This window comes from Strongylocentrotus purpuratus, unplaced genomic scaffold, assembly GCF_000002235.5.
Source record: "Strongylocentrotus purpuratus isolate Spur 01 unplaced genomic scaffold, Spur_5.0 spur5_scaffold_15, whole genome shotgun sequence".
Taxonomy (NCBI): domain Eukaryota; kingdom Metazoa; phylum Echinodermata; class Echinoidea; order Camarodonta; family Strongylocentrotidae; genus Strongylocentrotus; species Strongylocentrotus purpuratus.
The window spans coordinates 2,146,399-2,166,283 of NW_022145600.1; the positions used below are offsets into that span (position 1 = coordinate 2,146,399).

Genomic DNA, 19,885 nt, shown 5'->3' on the forward strand with positions numbered 1-19,885 from the left:
GCCCGATAACACAAAACTATGATATGACGCTCCCGGGCCGTGATTTATCCATGGTTGGTGTAATAGATCTGTTTTTTCTTTCATTTCCACTAACCTAATTATGTGCTATCACAATTATGATTGTTTCATTTCCCCTTTAAAGCAGGCGCGTAGCTAGGGGCGGTAGGGGCAGTAAGAGGACATAGGACGAAAAAGGAGCAGACAAAGCAACATTTTTGGAAATTCTGACAAGGCGAGAACGGTACAACGAATCATCTTCTTTCTCTAATAATAAATGAAATGTCAAAGCTTCCGCGCTTCGCTCGCTCGGGGGCAACTGAATTCAGACAAGGATTGAGAGTCGAGAATGAAACAACGAATCGTCTTCTTTCACTAATAATTTAATGAAAATAAATTTAAACAAGGATTAAGAGTCGAGAATGGAACAACGAATCATCTTCTTTCTCTAATAATTTAATAAAACGTCAAAGCTTCCACGCCTCGTGCTGAAGGGGGAAAGCTGAATTCAAACAAGGATTAAGAGACGAGAATGGAACAAAGAATCGTCTTCTTTCTCTAATAATTTAAAGAAAACTGAATTCAAACAAGGATTAAGAATCGAGAATGGAACAACGAATCATCTTCTTCCTCTCATAATTTAATGAAGCGTCAGAAGTTTACGCGCGGGCGGGGAAAATTGAATTTAGACAAGGATTGAGAGTCGAGAATGGAACAACGAATCATCTTCTATCTCTAATAATTTAATAAAACGTCAAAGCTTATGCGCTTCGCCAGTAATGGGAGGGGGGAACAGCGAGCTGCCCGAATATGATTTTTTTTTTATTTTTATCTTTTCTCATTTATTTTGGTGACAAATTACACTTTCACAAAATACAATTTATGCTCAAATTTTTGCTCGCTCGCTTCGCTCTCTAGCCGAATTGTGAAACCAGAAAATTACTTTTTTGTGCAAGGGGCTAAAGCCTCCCCCCCCCCCCCCCCCCCGATGTTCCGGTATCGTGCTTCCATTATGACCTTGTCAGTATTGGTATATTGAGTTGGACAAAAACGGTAGGGCAATTTTTAAATTTCCGCCCCCCCCCCCCCCTATTGGAAAATCCTGGATCCGCGCCTGAGTGATGTGTAGACAAAACAATACAATTACCCAAAGATAGAAATTTTGGAACACGTAGAATGCAGCTTGGAACATGTACATTGCAATAATTTGAATAATGGGAGTGTGTAGGCAAAACAATATTATCCCGTAAAGATAGACATTTTGGAACACGTAGAATGCAGCTTGGAACATGTACAATGCAATAATTTGAATAATGGGAGTGTGTAGGCAAAACAATATTATCCCCTTAAAGATATACATTTTGGAACACGTAGAATGCAGCTTGAAACATGTACAATGCAATAATTTGGATATGATTGGAGTGTGTAGGCAAAACAACACAATTACCCAAAGATAGAAATTTTGGAACACGTAGAATGCAGCTTGGAACATGTACAATGCAATAATTTGGATGATGGGAGTGTGTAGGCAAAACAATATTATCCCCTAAAGATAGACATTTTGGAACACGTAGAATGCAGCTTGGAACATGTACAATGCAATAATTTGAATAATGGGAGTGTGTAGGCAAAACAATACAATTACTCAACATTTTGGAATACGTAGAATGCAGCTTGGAACATGAACAATGTAATAATTTGAATGATTGGAGTGTGTAGGCAAAACAATACAATTACTCAACATTTTGGAATATGTAGAATGCAGCTTGGAACATGTACAATGCAATAATTTGAATGATTGGAGTGTGTAGGCAAAACAATACAATTACTCAACATTTTGGAATATGTAGAATGCAGCTTGGAACATGTACAATGCAATAATTTGGATGATGGGAGTGTGTAGGCAAAACAATAAAGATATACATTTTGGAACACGTAGAATGCAGCTTGGAACATGTACATTGCAATAATTTGAATAATTGGAGTGTGTAGGCAAAACAATATTATCCCGTAAAGATAGACATTTTGGAACACGTAGAATGCAGCTTGGAACATGTACAATGCAATAATTTGAATGATGGGAGTGTGTAGGCAAAACAATATAATTACCCAAAGATAGAAATTTTGGAATACGTAGAATGCAGCTTGGAACATATACAATGCAATAATTTGATTGAGGCAAGTGTGTAGTCAAAACAATACAATTACCCAAAGATAGAAATTTTGGAACACGTAGAATGCAGCTTGGAACATGTACAATGCAATAATTTGGACGATGGGAGTGTGTAGGCAAAACAATAGAATTACCCAAAGATAGAAATTTTGGAACACGTAGAATGCAGCTTGGAACATGTACAATGCAATAATTTGGATGATGGGAGTGTGTAGGCAAAACAACAGAATTACCCAAAGATAGACATTTTGGTACACGTAGAATGCAGCTTGGAACATGTACAATGCAATAATTTGATTGATGGGAGTGTGTAGGCAAAACAATACAATTACCCAAAGATAGAAATTTTGGAACACGTAGAATGCAGCTTGGAACATGTACAATGCAATAATTTGAATGATGGGAGTGTGTAGGCAAAACAATACAATTACCCAAAGATAGAAATTTTGGAATACGTAGAATGCAGCTTGGAACATATACAATGCAATAATTTGATTGATGCAAGTGTGTAGTCAAAACAATACAATTACCCAAAGATAGAAATTTTGGAACACGTAGAATGCAGCTTGGAACATGTACAATGCAATTATTTGAATGATGGGAGTGTGTAGGCAAAACAATACAATTACCCAATGATAGAAAATTTGGAACACATAGAATGCAGCTTGGAACATGTACAATGCAATAATTTGAATAATGGGAGTGTGTAGGCAAAACAATATTATCCCCTTAAAGATAAACATTTTGGAACACGTAGAATGCAGCTTGAAACATGTACAATGCAATAATTTGGATATGATTGGAGTGTGTAGGCAAAACAACACAATTACCCAAAGATAGAAATTTTGGAACACGTAGAATGCAGCTTGGAACATGTACAATGCAATAATTTGGATGATGGGAGTGTGTATAGGCAAAACAATATTATCCCCTAAAGATAGACATTTTGGAACACGTAGAATGCAGCTTGGAACATGTACAATGCAATAATTTGAATAATGGGAGTGTGTAGGCAAAACAATACAATTACTCAACATTTTGGAATACGTAGAATGCAGCTTGGAACATGAACAATGTAATAATTTGAATGATTGGAGTGTGTAGGCAAAACAATACAATTACTCAACATTTTGGAATATGTAGAATGCAGCTTGGAACATGTACAATGCAATAATTTGGATGATGGGAGTGTGTAGGCAAAACAATAAAGATATACATTTTGGAACACGTAGAATGCAGCTTGGAACATGTACATTGCAATAATTTGAATAATTGGAGTGTGTAGGCAAAACAATATTATCCCGTAAAGATAGACATTTTGGAACACGTAGAATGCAGCTTGGAACATGTACAATGCAATAATTTGAATGATGGGAGTGTGTAGGCAAAACAATATAATTACCCAAAGATAGAAATTTTGGAATACGTAGAATGCAGCTTGGAACATATACAATGCAATAATTTGATTGAGGCAAGTGTGTAGTCAAAACAATACAATTACCCAAAGATAGAAATTTTGGAACACGTAGAATGCAGCTTGGAACATGTACAATGCAATAATTTGGACGATGGGAGTGTGTAGGCAAAACAATAGAATTACCCAAAGATAGAAATTTTGGAACACGTAGAATGCAGCTTGGAACATGTACAATGCAATAATTTGGATGATGGGAGTGTGTAGGCAAAACAACAGAATTACCCAAAGATAGACATTTTGGTACACGTAGAATGCAGCTTGGAACATGTACAATGCAATAATTTGATTGATGGGAGTGTGTAGGCAAAACAATACAATTACCCAAAGATAGAAATTTTGGAACACGTAGAATGCAGCTTGGAACATGTACAATGCAATAATTTGAATGATGGGAGTGTGTAGGCAAAACAATACAATTACCCAAAGATAGAAATTTTGGAATACGTAGAATGCAGCTTGGAACATATACAATGCAATAATTTGATTGATGCAAGTGTGTAGTCAAAACAATACAATTACCCAAAGATAGAAATTTTGGAACACGTAGAATGCAGCTTGGAACATGTACAATGCAATTATTTGAATGATGGGAGTGTGTAGGCAAAACAATACAATTACCCAATGATAGAAAATTTGGAACACATAGAATGCAGCTTGGAACATGTACAATGCAATAATTTGAATAATGGGAGTGTGTAGGCAAAACAATATTATCCCCTTAAAGATATACATTTTGGAACACGTAGAATGCAGCTTGAAACATGTACAATGCAATAATTTGGATATGATTGGAGTGTGTAGGCAAAACAACACAATTACCCAAAGATAGAAATTTTGGAACACGTAGAATGCAGCTTGGAACATGTACAATGCAATAATTTGGATGATGGGAGTGTGTATAGGCAAAACAATATTATCCCCTAAAGATAGACATTTTGGAACACGTAGAATGCAGCTTGGAACATGTACAATGCAATAATTTGAATAATGGGAGTGTGTAGGCAAAACAATACAATTACTCAACATTTTGGAATACGTAGAATGCAGCTTGGAACATGAACAATGTAATAATTTGAATGATTGGAGTGTGTAGGCAAAACAATACAATTACTCAACATTTTGGAATATGTAGAATGCAGCTTGGAACATGTACAATGCAATAATTTGAATGATTGGAGTGTGTAGGCAAAACAATACAATTACTCAACATTTTGGAATATGTAGAATGCAGCTTGGAACATGTACAATGCAATAATTTGGATGATGGGAGTGTGTAGGCAAAACAATAAAGATATACATTTTGGAACACGTAGAATGCAGCTTGGAACATGTACATTGCAATAATTTGAATAATTGGAGTGTGTAGGCAAAACAATATTATCCCGTAAAGATAGACATTTTGGAACACGTAGAATGCAGCTTGGAACATGTACAATGCAATAATTTGAATGATGGGAGTGTGTAGGCAAAACAATATAATTACCCAAAGATAGAAATTTTGGAATACGTAGAATGCAGCTTGGAACATATATGCAATAATTTGGATATGATTGGAGTGTGTAGGCAAAACAACACAATTACCCAAAGATAGAAATTTTGGAACACGTAGAATGCAGCTTGGAACATGTACAATGCAATAATTTGGATGATGGGAGTGTGTATAGGCAAAACAATATTATCCCCTAAAGATAGACATTTTGGAACACGTAGAATGCAGCTTGGAACATGTACAATGCAATAATTTGAATAATGGGAGTGTGTAGGCAAAACAATACAATTACTCAACATTTTGGAATACGTAGAATGCAGCTTGGAACATGAACAATGTAATAATTTGAATGATTGGAGTGTGTAGGCAAAACAATACAATTACTCAACATTTTGGAATATGTAGAATGCAGCTTGGAACATGTACAATGCAATAATTTGAATGATTGGAGTGTGTAGGCAAAACAATACAATTACTCAACATTTTGGAATATGTAGAATGCAGCTTGGAACATGTACAATGCAATAATTTGGATGATGGGAGTGTGTAGGCAAAACAATAAAGATATACATTTTGGAACACGTAGAATGCAGCTTGGAACATGTACATTGCAATAATTTGAATAATTGGAGTGTGTAGGCAAAACAATATTATCCCGTAAAGATAGACATTTTGGAACACGTAGAATGCAGCTTGGAACATGTACAATGCAATAATTTGAATGATGGGAGTGTGTAGGCAAAACAATATAATTACCCAAAGATAGAAATTTTGGAATACGTAGAATGCAGCTTGGAACATATATGCAATAATTTGGATATGATTGGAGTGTGTAGGCAAAACAACACAATTACCCAAAGATAGAAATTTTGGAACACGTAGAATGCAGCTTGGAACATGTACAATGCAATAATTTGGATGATGGGAGTGTGTAGGCAAAACAATATTATCCCCTAAAGATAGACATTTTGGAACACGTAGAATGCAGCTTGGAACATGTACAATGCAATAATTTGAATAATGGGAGTGTGTAGGCAAAACAATACAATTACTCAACATTTTGGAATACGTAGAATGCAGCTTGGAACATGAACAATGTAATAATTTGAATGATTGGAGTGTGTAGGCAAAACAATACAATTACTCAACATTTTGGAATATGTAGAATGCAGCTTGGAACATGTACAATGCAATAATTTGAATGATTGGAGTGTGTAGGCAAAACAATACAATTACTCAACATTTTGGAATATGTAGAATGCAGCTTGGAACATGTACAATGCAATAATTTGGATGATGGGAGTGTGTAGGCAAAACAATAAAGATATACATTTTGGAACACGTAGAATGCAGCTTGGAACATGTACATTGCAATAATTTGAATAATTGGAGTGTGTAGGCAAAACAATATTATCCCGTAAAGATAGACATTTTGGAACACGTAGAATGCAGCTTGGAACATGTACAATGCAATAATTTGAATGATGGGAGTGTGTAGGCAAAACAATATAATTACCCAAAGATAGAAATTTTGGAATACGTAGAATGCAGCTTGGAACATATACAATGCAATAATTTGATTGAGGCAAGTGTGTAGTCAAAACAATACAATTACCCAAAGATAGAAATTTTGGAACACGTAGAATGCAGCTTGGAACATGTACAATGCAATAATTTGGATGATGGGAGTGTGTAGGCAAAACAACACAATTACCCAAAGATAGAAATTTTGGAACACGTAGAATGCAGCTTGGAACATGTACAATGCAATAATTTGGATGATGGGAGTGTGTATAGGCAAAACAATATTATCCCCTAAAGATAGACATTTTGGAACACGTAGAATGCAGCTTGGAACATGTACAATGCAATAATTTGAATAATGGGAGTGTGTAGGCAAAACAATACAATTACTCAACATTTTGGAATACGTAGAATGCAGCTTGGAACATGAACAATGTAATAATTTGAATGATTGGAGTGTGTAGGCAAAACAATACAATTACTCAACATTTTGGAATATGTAGAATGCAGCTTGGAACATGTACAATGCAATAATTTGAATGATTGGAGTGTGTAGGCAAAACAATACAATTACTCAACATTTTGGAATATGTAGAATGCAGCTTGGAACATGTACAATGCAATAATTTGGATGATGGGAGTGTGTAGGCAAAACAATAAAGATATACATTTTGGAACACGTAGAATGCAGCTTGGAACATGTACATTGCAATAATTTGAATAATTGGAGTGTGTAGGCAAAACAATATTATCCCGTAAAGATAGACATTTTGGAACACGTAGAATGCAGCTTGGAACATGTACAATGCAATAATTTGAATGATGGGAGTGTGTAGGCAAAACAATATAATTACCCAAAGATAGAAATTTTGGAATACGTAGAATGCAGCTTGGAACATATATGCAATAATTTGGATATGATTGGAGTGTGTAGGCAAAACAACACAATTACCCAAAGATAGAAATTTTGGAACACGTAGAATGCAGCTTGGAACATGTACAATGCAATAATTTGGATGATGGGAGTGTGTATAGGCAAAACAATATTATCCCCTAAAGATAGACATTTTGGAACACGTAGAATGCAGCTTGGAACATGTACAATGCAATAATTTGAATAATGGGAGTGTGTAGGCAAAACAATACAATTACTCAACATTTTGGAATACGTAGAATGCAGCTTGGAACATGAACAATGTAATAATTTGAATGATTGGAGTGTGTAGGCAAAACAATACAATTACTCAACATTTTGGAATATGTAGAATGCAGCTTGGAACATGTACAATGCAATAATTTGAATGATTGGAGTGTGTAGGCAAAACAATACAATTACTCAACATTTTGGAATATGTAGAATGCAGCTTGGAACATGTACAATGCAATAATTTGGATGATGGGAGTGTGTAGGCAAAACAATAAAGATATACATTTTGGAACACGTAGAATGCAGCTTGGAACATGTACATTGCAATAATTTGAATAATTGGAGTGTGTAGGCAAAACAATATTATCCCGTAAAGATAGACATTTTGGAACACGTAGAATGCAGCTTGGAACATGTACAATGCAATAATTTGAATGATGGGAGTGTGTAGGCAAAACAATATAATTACCCAAAGATAGAAATTTTGGAATACGTAGAATGCAGCTTGGAACATATATGCAATAATTTGGATATGATTGGAGTGTGTAGGCAAAACAACACAATTACCCAAAGATAGAAATTTTGGAACACGTAGAATGCAGCTTGGAACATGTACAATGCAATAATTTGGATGATGGGAGTGTGTAGGCAAAACAATATTATCCCCTAAAGATAGACATTTTGGAACACGTAGAATGCAGCTTGGAACATGTACAATGCAATAATTTGAATAATGGGAGTGTGTAGGCAAAACAATACAATTACTCAACATTTTGGAATACGTAGAATGCAGCTTGGAACATGAACAATGTAATAATTTGAATGATTGGAGTGTGTAGGCAAAACAATACAATTACTCAACATTTTGGAATATGTAGAATGCAGCTTGGAACATGTACAATGCAATAATTTGAATGATTGGAGTGTGTAGGCAAAACAATACAATTACTCAACATTTTGGAATATGTAGAATGCAGCTTGGAACATGTACAATGCAATAATTTGGATGATGGGAGTGTGTAGGCAAAACAATAAAGATATACATTTTGGAACACGTAGAATGCAGCTTGGAACATGTACATTGCAATAATTTGAATAATTGGAGTGTGTAGGCAAAACAATATTATCCCGTAAAGATAGACATTTTGGAACACGTAGAATGCAGCTTGGAACATGTACAATGCAATAATTTGAATGATGGGAGTGTGTAGGCAAAACAATATAATTACCCAAAGATAGAAATTTTGGAATACGTAGAATGCAGCTTGGAACATATACAATGCAATAATTTGATTGAGGCAAGTGTGTAGTCAAAACAATACAATTACCCAAAGATAGAAATTTTGGAACACGTAGAATGCAGCTTGGAACATGTACAATGCAATAATTTGGACGATGGGAGTGTGTAGGCAAAACAATAGAATTACCCAAAGATAGAAATTTTGGAACACGTAGAATGCAGCTTGGAACATGTACAATGCAATAATTTGGATGATGGGAGTGTGTAGGCAAAACAACAGAATTACCCAAAGATAGACATTTTGGTACACGTAGAATGCAGCTTGGAACATGTACAATGCAATAATTTGATTGATGGGAGTGTGTAGGCAAAACAATACAATTACCCAAAGATAGAAATTTTGGAACACGTAGAATGCAGCTTGGAACATGTACAATGCAATAATTTGAATGATGGGAGTGTGTAGGCAAAACAATACAATTACCCAAAGATAGAAATTTTGGAATACGTAGAATGCAGCTTGGAACATATACAATGCAATAATTTGATTGATGCAAGTGTGTAGTCAAAACAATACAATTACCCAAAGATAGAAATTTTGGAACACGTAGAATGCAGCTTGGAACATGTACAATGCAATTATTTGAATGATGGGAGTGTGTAGGCAAAACAATACAATTACCCAATGATAGAAAATTTGGAACACATAGAATGCAGCTTGGAACATGTACAATGCAATAATTTGAATGATGGGAGTGTGTAGGCAAAACAATACAATTACCCAAAGATAGAAATTTTGGAACACGTAGAATGCAGCTTGGAACATGTACAATGCAATAATTTGAATGATGGAGTGTGTAAGCAAAACAATAGAATTACCCAAAGATAGAAATTTTGGAATACGTAGAATGCAGCTTGGAACATGTACAATGCAATAATTTGAATGATGGGAGTGTGTAGGCAAAACAATACAATTACCCAAAGATAGAAATTTTGGAATACGTAGAATGCAGCTTGGAACATGTACAATGCAATAATTTGATTAAGGCAAGTGTGTAGTCAAAACAATAAAGATATACATTTTGGAACACGTAGAATGCAGCTTGAAACATGTACAATGCAATAATTTGAATGATGGGAGTGTGTAGGCAAAACAATAGAATTACCCAAAGATAGAAATTTTGGAACACGTAGAATGCAGCTTGGAACATGTACAATGCAATAATTTGGATGATGGGAGTGTGTAGGCAAAACAATAGAATTACCCAAAGATAGAAATTTTGGAACACGTAGAATGCAGCTTGGAACATGTACAATGCAATAATTTGGATGATGGGAGTGTGTAGGCAAAACAACAGAATTACCCAAAGATAGACATTTTGGTACACGTAGAATGCAGCTTGGAACATATACAATGCAATAACTTAAATAATGGGAGTCTGTAGTCAAAACAACACAATTACCAAAAGATAGAAATTTTGGTACACGTAGAATGCAGCTTGGAACATGTACAATGCAATAATTTGAATGATGGAGTGTGTAAGCAAAACAATAGAATTACCCAAAGATAGAAATTTTGGAATACGTAGAATGCAGCTTGGAACATGTACAATGCAATAATTTGAATGATGGGAGTGTGTAGGCAAAACAATACAATTACCCAAAGATAGAAATTTTGGAATACGTAGAATGCAGCTTGGAACATGTACAATGCAATAATTTGATTAAGGCAAGTGTGTAGTCAAAACAATAAAGATATACATTTTGGAACACGTAGAATGCAGCTTGAAACATGTACAATGCAATAATTTGAATGATGGGAGTGTGTAGGCAAAACAATAGAATTACCCAAAGATAGAAATTTTGGAACACGTAGAATGCAGCTTGGAACATGTACAATGCAATAATTTGGATGATGGGAGTGTGTAGGCAAAACAATACAATTACCCAAAGATAGAAATTTTGGAACACGTAGAATGCAGCTTGGAACATGTACAATGCAATAATTTGGATGATGGGAGTGTGTAGGCAAAACAACAGAATTACCCAAAGATAGACATTTTGGTACACGTAGAATGCAGCTTGGAACATATACAATGCAATAACTTAAATAATGGGAGTCTGTAGTCAAAACAACACAATTACCAAAAGATAGACATTTTGGTACACGTAGAATGCAGCTTGGAACATGTACAATGCAATAACTTGATTGATGCAAACAATGCACCCATGACAAAGATATAAATTTGGGACACGCAAAATGCAGTTTGGAACAGGTTAGATGCAATAACTTATATTGATGCAAGTATGAAGTCACAACAGTACAATACAAATTTAGAAATGCACTAACTTAATTGATGCAAGTATAGATGCAATTAATGTATTCAAAACAATACAAGTGTAGTGAAATATATATATTCTCTTGCTTGAATCGGTAGTGCAGATGTGCTGTCAACATAGCCATAGTCTATGCATGCACAGCGTGTACGGACAGTACACACGCCGTGTCGGCACAAGCATAATGCATATTCATTAGGGGGCGTCAACATTTCCTTTACGTAGTGACGTGCGCAAACCTCTACAGGTTCCAAAAGATTGCCTACCGTTTGCCAGGCCAAGGGAAGTCTACAATTTCACTTCTATATCAAGGAAAAATGTGGCGGTTATCAGGGAATATTTCGAGAACAATACGAGTAAGTATATTTTGATCAGAATAAATAATCAAGTTTCACAATTGCTACTTTAGTATTGATTAGGAAAGGCATGAATTATCTTTTGGATGTACGTTCTTCCATTTGTGTAGTCCCATAAGTTTAAAATAATGTAAAGAGCCATCTGATTTTTCATGCAATTGGAAGTCAACCGATCGCCAGTGCAGTCTCTGCACGTAGAACTTTGCGCATTGAGCGCTGTACAGTGCAGGGAGTTTACACGCTCCCATTGGTATTGGCCTCCCTACTTAGATATCATTATCATGGATATGGATTAATATGGGTAGACTATTTTGAAACGCCGACAAAAATGAATTTGAGAATGAGCCATGCCAGAATCACGTTTTTGAGAGATGATAAACGCAAAGCTGTTTTGTCTTTTGAAACACACGTAGACTAGATTCTAGCCCGTAATCGGCTAGACCGAAAGCTTCAGTCTCTCTAATCGTCGGTTGTTCCACTGAGACTATGTCTGGCTCCACTAGACCTCCGATTACAGAGACTGAAGTCTGGGGACCTCTTTCTGTGAGGCACTGTACGGAACAAATGGTTCGGTTCGACCGGACCGCGATGAATGAGATATGCAATGAGTAGGTATGTGACTATCGCGCACATTGGCTTGGTTTCAGCGTGCCCGGCAGCGGTTTCACGCCCAATACGAGTTACTCTGCAGGGTTCCTCTTTGATTGCGTGTGGAAACGGCGGTTTCTCGCCAGATTTGGCTTGCTTGTCTGATGACGTCATTGGAAAAATTTCCTTTCGCCTCGACTTCGAATTTTTAGAAACGGACATGTGAAAGTGCATTTTTGTTCAAGTCAAAGTTCAATGTCATCTTTAGTCATCGTAATCTTCGCTGAAGATAAGTTTTAATAGTTCTAAAACTAATTTAATTCGTTTATTTATACATTTTTCTCGTTACTTGATGAATATAAATCAAATCGGAACATACAATCATTGTTTTTTTGCTTCCTCAAAATTGATTGTCAGGAAATTACGGAAATTTGTCTGTATTTTTGTGGCAGTGAGTTCATTAATGACTAATTAGCTAATTAATTTGCTAATTGCTAATTACTAATTAATTATAGAAGGGTCTATAATACATCAAATAATACAATATTGGTTTTCTTCCCCTATCACATGTTCTTTCCTTAAGGTTTTATCTACAAAAATGAATAATAATAAAGACCATCCTTTATATTGGTCATGGTCGGTCACAGATTTTGAGAGGTCTCAATGGTAAAACAATGGCGATAATTAAATCAGATTTTTAATCTTAAAAAAAATCATAACTCGCTAAATATTTGTCCTAGAGCTATGGTTTATATACCATTTTAAATTTTTTTTCAAGCCCTTTCCAATGATATAAGATACAATGTAATCCCACAATTTTTATTTTTTTAGTCACATACCTACAATGAGATTTTCACTCTTTACATCCTCATAACTGCTGCAATTATAACACAAATTAAAAATAACATATATATAGCTTATTTGACTTACGATAGCTTGCTCATTTAGATCCTAAATTAATGATTAATCCGAGAAAGTCTCGTCGTCAACATTATCCGTCTTGGTGTTAGTTGATGAATATTCATTTTTTCTTTTCGAACGTCCAATAGCTACCGTAGCTACGTACGAGTAAGCCCAGCTTGACCAATGAACTCCCACGAAACGAGTGCTCTGATTGGCCATTTGGCTATGTTTTGGTAGGTTGACCCGGAAATATTTTGGCCGCCGGGTCATATAGCCCTATGTTCCGAGTGCATGAACGTTCGGAGATACAAATTGGATAATTCATATAAGTAAGTCCGTAAATTATCCATTTAATATTGAGTTATCAAATTTTGATAACTGTAATTATTAGGACAAATGACATACCGACCTAATTTAAATCTGATTTAGAAATCAGGAAATTAGATCTAAATAAAGAAAATCGGGGAGAAAATGTCGTGGACGAAAATATGTACATATAGTAACATAGCCATCCCCACGGTACGAGATCTCTGGGTTGCCATCTGTATTGGGGAATGACAACAAATGTCAGTTTTATTAAAGAAATGACCCAAATCAGATGGTTATTGCTGTCTAGTAATCGGCCAGCTCCAGTTTTCGGCCGATTGGTTGGATGCAAGGTAAAATCCCTCTAAAATACATTGCATAATAGCATAACACATATCCCACACATACCATACCATGCCAGTGTCACTGAAGAACCACATTTGCAATGAAAAATATATCCTAAAATATCACATTTTAGCGATGTAATCGGCGGTCCCGCTACCCGAATCTGAAAAATCAAGTATCTTACGCGTGTCTGTAAGAAATATGGGTACCACAAAATGAGCTTTATTTCAAGTATTTTTCAGATTTGGAGCCCGATTTTGTGCTAGTCGCAAGCTCAAAAGTATCTCATCGCATGTATTAAATCAATGCAGCCGCACACCGCAACGCACACACGATATCTCTGTCTAATTCAGATTCCAATATCCGATCACCGCAGAACTAGTTTTCGGCCTGGCGAGCTCCGGGGAGCTCCGGCGTGGGATATCTGCTCTGCCCGCTAGTGCTATAGATCAGCGCGGAAACGCACGGCGCGTGCGCGCGCTTCCTATTGACTTTGTACATGCGGCCGAAAACTGACTCCGAAACAGTGAAAATTGAAATGAATATTGTCATGGCAATTCGTGCTTTTATTCTGGGATTCTTATTTTGTTTAAATAATAATAATATTTGCTTCATGATTTGAACAAAAAATGATAATAAATAGGAAGTAAAGGGTCCAAAAAATGGATTTTGTCTTAAGTGGCCGAAAACCGGCTCCTTTACTCTATCTGTACATATCGGACCTTTCCAGGCTAATTTCTGCATCTGGTTCGGAGAAATAGCAGGCGCCATGTGCTGTGTCATTTTGTTGTACAACCTAGCTCAGCGTGCATGCCTGTGTACATGGTGTAATCGTTCATCATGTTCATTGTTTACGTATTATGCGATTGTGCTTAACTTATAACTATTGACTTGTATTGTCAATGCTAGCTGTCTTGCCATTTCTCATGCAGTAATTTAGCAGCAGCATGAGTCCCCATCGTTGAGCACACATTACGGCCAAAGACATGTGTCGATTACGAACATTTACTCACGGCATGTTTACAAACACATGCAGACATCAACGGAATTAAAAACGAGCAAGACTTTTTACACTTGAAATTTTCAAAATTACTAATTGGTACAATAACTAGGTCTACTAGTAGTCAGATCGAAAAATTAAAAAAAGTGTGCACCCTAGTTGACCTCCAAGCAACTCTCTGCTTCCCGGTAACATGGGTCATAATAAATAAACCCTTTAAAATGGCTGAATCTATGTGTTGGTATGGTAAAAAAATGTTTATTTTGTTATCTTTTGTTTCTGCTAGGCATGTACTTGTCGGACACCTAATCCAGTGAGCCATAAGGCTGGAGGAAAATGCAGTTATTGCTCCAAGCCGAGCTCAACCCCTCCTGAAGCTCCAAAATCAGCGCCGCCTCCCCCACCACCTCCTCCTCCTCCTCCTCGTGTTCAAAAGAAGTAAGTTTGTCTAACCATACTCCATGCATACAATCCAGAATTATGTTGGAATAATACAAGGCTCATGCCTACAAATGTAGGAAATTAGATTTGTAGAATTTTTTTCTGTGAAGAGTTGGCTTACACATCTTCATACATTATACATGTATTACTTAAAATGCTCCCTTTTTCTAGCAGTTGTAGAGTGAAGATGGCAATTTTTGCCATGCAGAACATTCTTTAAAGTCAAATACACACTTAACTTGAAGATGGCTATCCCTTTGATGTTTTCAACATGAACACGTACCCGTAGTTCAAAAATAAACAAGGCAAAAACATGGGAGTAAAAACAGAACCACACACAGTCTGTTTTACCCTTACCCTATTTCTCTGAGAAATTTGAAAACCAAAGTATTGTGTGTTTTGGGTATTCAATCCCATGTATATTGTATGTGATAACAAAAATTATTTGTTTACTAATGATAGTCATGATTAGAGAAATTTTTTTTCCAATTGTTGTACACAACATAAAATTAAGTTAAAATAATGATTTTTTTTTTTCTCCTTTTTTTCATTTTTCTTTTGTAATTGTGTATTTGTTTATCTGTTTTGTTTTTTGTGAAGGTCTGGTAGTGCAGGGAAGGTCATCATGGGTGGTTTGTTGGTAGGAGTAGGAGCAACCGTGGGTACATTAGCCTACGCTAAAGCTAACCCTGAGTTCAGGAAGCAGGTAGAAGGCAACTGGCCCATGCTCCTAGATGTCTTCCCTTATTTCTTAGACGAGGATGCGGCAGGAGACACCAAGAAGTCCAAAGCAGATTCTATGTCTCTTGGTGGAGGGAAGAAACCGTTAATACCAATCAGGTACGTCTCTGTCAAAGCCTAGGTAACCGGTTCATTAGTCAATTTATTCCTCAGTGCTTTTCACCTGTATTTTTTCCTCTGATTTTTACTACTTTGTTTTCTTCTCCTTCCCCCATCTTTTTTTTATTCCTACCCTTCCATTTGCTTCTCACTCACATATCTTGTAAATGGTTTCTTGTTCATTTTACATGATTTCTTGTACGGCATTGATTTCTATGATTTATAAATACTAAACTAAATACTTGTGCTTCTTATATTTACACTTTAATGAAATGATGTAGTGTATCATGTCTATTTCATGATGGTCTGATTCATTTCCCAATTTGGCATGAAAACAATTATTTTATCTTTGTAGCTCACCAAATACTGTTACTCCAACCGGTGAGACACATGCAGTAATTTCACAATCAGTAAGTACATCAGGGCTCTCACTTAACTTTTTTTCTTGGTTGCCAGCCGGGCATCCTATACAGTTTTTTAGGTTGCCAAATGGCAGTTTAGGTGGTCACAGTGAATATGTTTAAAGGGGTTTGTGTAATGCATAAATCTGCCATCGGGTCTGTCGCAATTGTCGCGCCATCGAAATTACCATCCTCCATGGTAACCATGGTAATCATGGTACCAAACAATAAAATACATTGTTTGATGACCCTATATTTATCGTTTGATACTATGGTAACCATGGTGGATGGTAATTTGGACAACAAAATCATGGTTACCATGGCACTTTTTTTTGTTATAAGGGGCGCTACTTGAAATCTTGAATTAAAATATTTAAACTAGAGGGTCTATAAAAAAATCATAATTAACTCAGTGCCCGGTACAACAGTCAGGGAAAAAATTAAGTTTTTCATTTCAGGGGCTCCATTTCAGGTTTTGGGGACATTTTTGGGGGGCTACTTTTTCAACTTCCGAGAGCTTTTTTTTCATTTCGAGGGCTCTTTTTTCTGGGGCTACTTTTTCATTAATTCATAAAAGGATAGTTTGTTGAGATTTTTTTTTGTATGCTAAGGTTTAATTCGGGCTTCCTGCGTCATAATTACCCATTCAAAAAGAAAGCATTTATCTAGTTAAAAACCTAAGTTTTAATGCATTTGACTGTAACATAATAGATTGTGATTATTCTGGCCATGACCATGTTCAGATCTTCTACTGAATTTCGATAATTATTTTTTTCAAAGTAAAATTTTCACAAGAAAATCAGACAGTCGTTTAAAAACTAAGACATAAGTAACACTTTTACTAGTTCTAAGCTCAGGTTTCATACCTCGATTCACGAACCTACTTTGAAATCACGGCAATAATGATGCAAACAGATAGCAATTTCAAAGTGTTGTCAAGTCTCTTCGACTCTAGCTCAGCTCAGCTCAGCTCACACAGCAGCTGCAGTGACACTGCACTGTGCAACTGAACTGTCAGTCACGATCATTTTCTCCGATTTTCTTGTGAAAACTTATTTGAAAAATGAATATCATGGCGAGAATAATCACAAAATAAGCTTTGATTTCATACCTCTATTCACGAAAACTATATACAATAGCGGCAATCATGATGGAAATTGATTGCAGTTTGGCGATCTTTTTTAGCAAATGGTCTAGGTTCAGCTAATATGATCTATCGAAACAAAATCGACCGCAAAAAACTCGATCCCTGCGCTCCGTCTCGCAACCGCGAAAATGTACGTGTTTTCGCGTACACGTGCGTGCGACATGGTAAGCCAGGTGAATCAAGTTTTTTATGACCGAATTTGTGTATACAATTTTAGACGGAGATTCAGCGCGCGTGTGCGTGCCGACCAAGAAATGCACACAATGAATACAAAGCTAGTAGAGAGCGGCCGCTCGTAATCGTTACGGGGGCCGGGGCTATTTGAGATCATTTCCTTTTTTTGACATTTATTTTGTTGGTTGCCAGCCGGGCAGCCAAGACGGGACTTTTAGGTTGCCCGGTGGCGTTTTAGGTGGTCAATGGCACCCGGGCAACCGCTAATTTCGAGCCCTGTACATGTATGTCCATATTCTGCAGACATCAATTAAAAGGGAGAATATAAAAATGTAATTTATGAAATATGCGAGTTCTATATTACCGTTTCTTTTGATCGTTGGAGCAATTTGATGTATTCATAAAACACTACATGTGTAGCTAGCTACCAAATTTTCAAGAGATTAAAAATAGCCGATCAGTCGAAATGTTAAAAAACAATCTAAAGTTATATCCGTTTGATTTGGCTTATGATTAATTGTACTTGTTCTTCTTCTTTTACTCTTTCATATGTTGTATCCTACTCAATTGGATGTTTGTTTATATATTTTGTTTCATCTTTTGCACTAGTGCACCTTGAACATTTCAATCAAGTAGAAATAGGCGCCTTGCAAATGTTATCTTTTATTTATATCATAATCTTTATATTTGTCTCTCTCTCAGCCATCTGTGCAAGCCACAAGAGAGCCAGCAGTACAGCCTAAAGCTCGTGTTGCTCCCAAGGCTTCCCTTGAGCTGGAGGCTACTCTCAAGAAAGAGGAGGAGGCTAGAAGGAGCCAGGAGCTACATGAGAAGCTTCTAGAACAAGAGATTGACGAAGCCGCTAGTCTTGCAGGTTAGTTTGATTCATTAGTCGTCCTGGGGGGTGTTTCACAAAGATCTTAAGGTGAACTTAACTCCAAGTAGGACTTAAAAATTATGGAGAGCCATTTGTAGTTTTAAAATTAAATATATTAAAAAGCGAAACTTCAAGTATTTCAGACTTTTTATCAATTCCACATCGAGAACATGAAATCTCTTTGATAATAAACAAATATGAATGATTTGTTTCAAAAGGTTATGCCTTTTGAAATAACTTTTACAAAATATTTTTTATAGATGCTAACGGCTTCCATAACTGTTAATTCCAATTTAAAGATAAGTTCAACTTAGGATCTTTGTGAAACACTCCCCTGGATTGTGAAAGGAGGGTGGGGGCTTAATAGCCCAAATGTATGTCAAGCAAGCATCCCCCTCCCCTCCTTCCCGACAAAAACATCTTTGTGTTTCTAAAATTAGCCTGATATAGTTGAAATCGGGGGGGGGGGGGGGGGGGGGGGAGGTGCCCTCATCTTTTTGAAATCTGCCAATGGTCAGGTTTTTGTTTGATTGATAGCTCAATAAGATGTCAAACTTTCTAAGCATTAATTTAAATATTATGAGAAAAAAATAAACTATCATTTTGTAATTCAGACTAATGATGGTTATGATGAAAAGAATCATGATCGAATATGAAAGTCCAATGCAAGTAAATAAAGAAGCTAATAACAACCAAACTGAGCAATGTCTCATTATTTCCTCCCGCAGCATATGAAGCCATTGTAGAGAGCTGTGTATCAGACAGCGTAGAAGCCACAAGGATTGCCATGGGATCAAAGAAAGAAGCGGTAGAAGCTACTAAACAACATACAGATAAACTCAAGCTTGCTATGGGTGATCTCGAGGTCAGTATGGTCTACCAAACATTTCATGATCCAACCATGAGCCCATTTCGAAAAACATTGCAATGCCTTTAGATATAAAACTTCAAATATGATCATGTAATATGGTTCGATTGGGTTTCTAAATTATCATTTCTAATTATATGATACATCCTGCCAGTGCCTCTGCTCTCAAAATGTCATTCTTTGTGGAAACTACATGTCTCTATTTATTATGCACTTTATTCATTCTTTTTTTTACTGTGGACAGTTTAGATAACT

At 36.2% G+C, this 19,885-nt stretch overlaps 1 protein-coding gene across 1 annotated transcript in view; it reads left to right on the forward strand.

Annotated features, from left to right (window-relative positions):
- Nucleotides 1-19,885, forward strand: part of LOC586678 (MICOS complex subunit MIC60) — a 32,804-nt gene that overhangs the window by 3,672 nt on the left and 9,247 nt on the right. Inside the window, exons 2-7 of the mRNA XM_030985328.1 lie at nt 11,662-11,740; nt 15,169-15,320; nt 15,924-16,163; nt 16,519-16,573; nt 18,588-18,759; nt 19,491-19,627. Coding sequence (XP_030841188.1) covers nt 11,662-11,740; nt 15,169-15,320; nt 15,924-16,163; nt 16,519-16,573; nt 18,588-18,759; nt 19,491-19,627 — 835 coding nt within the window. The remainder of the gene's footprint in view (nt 1-11,661; nt 11,741-15,168; nt 15,321-15,923; nt 16,164-16,518; nt 16,574-18,587; nt 18,760-19,490; nt 19,628-19,885) is intronic.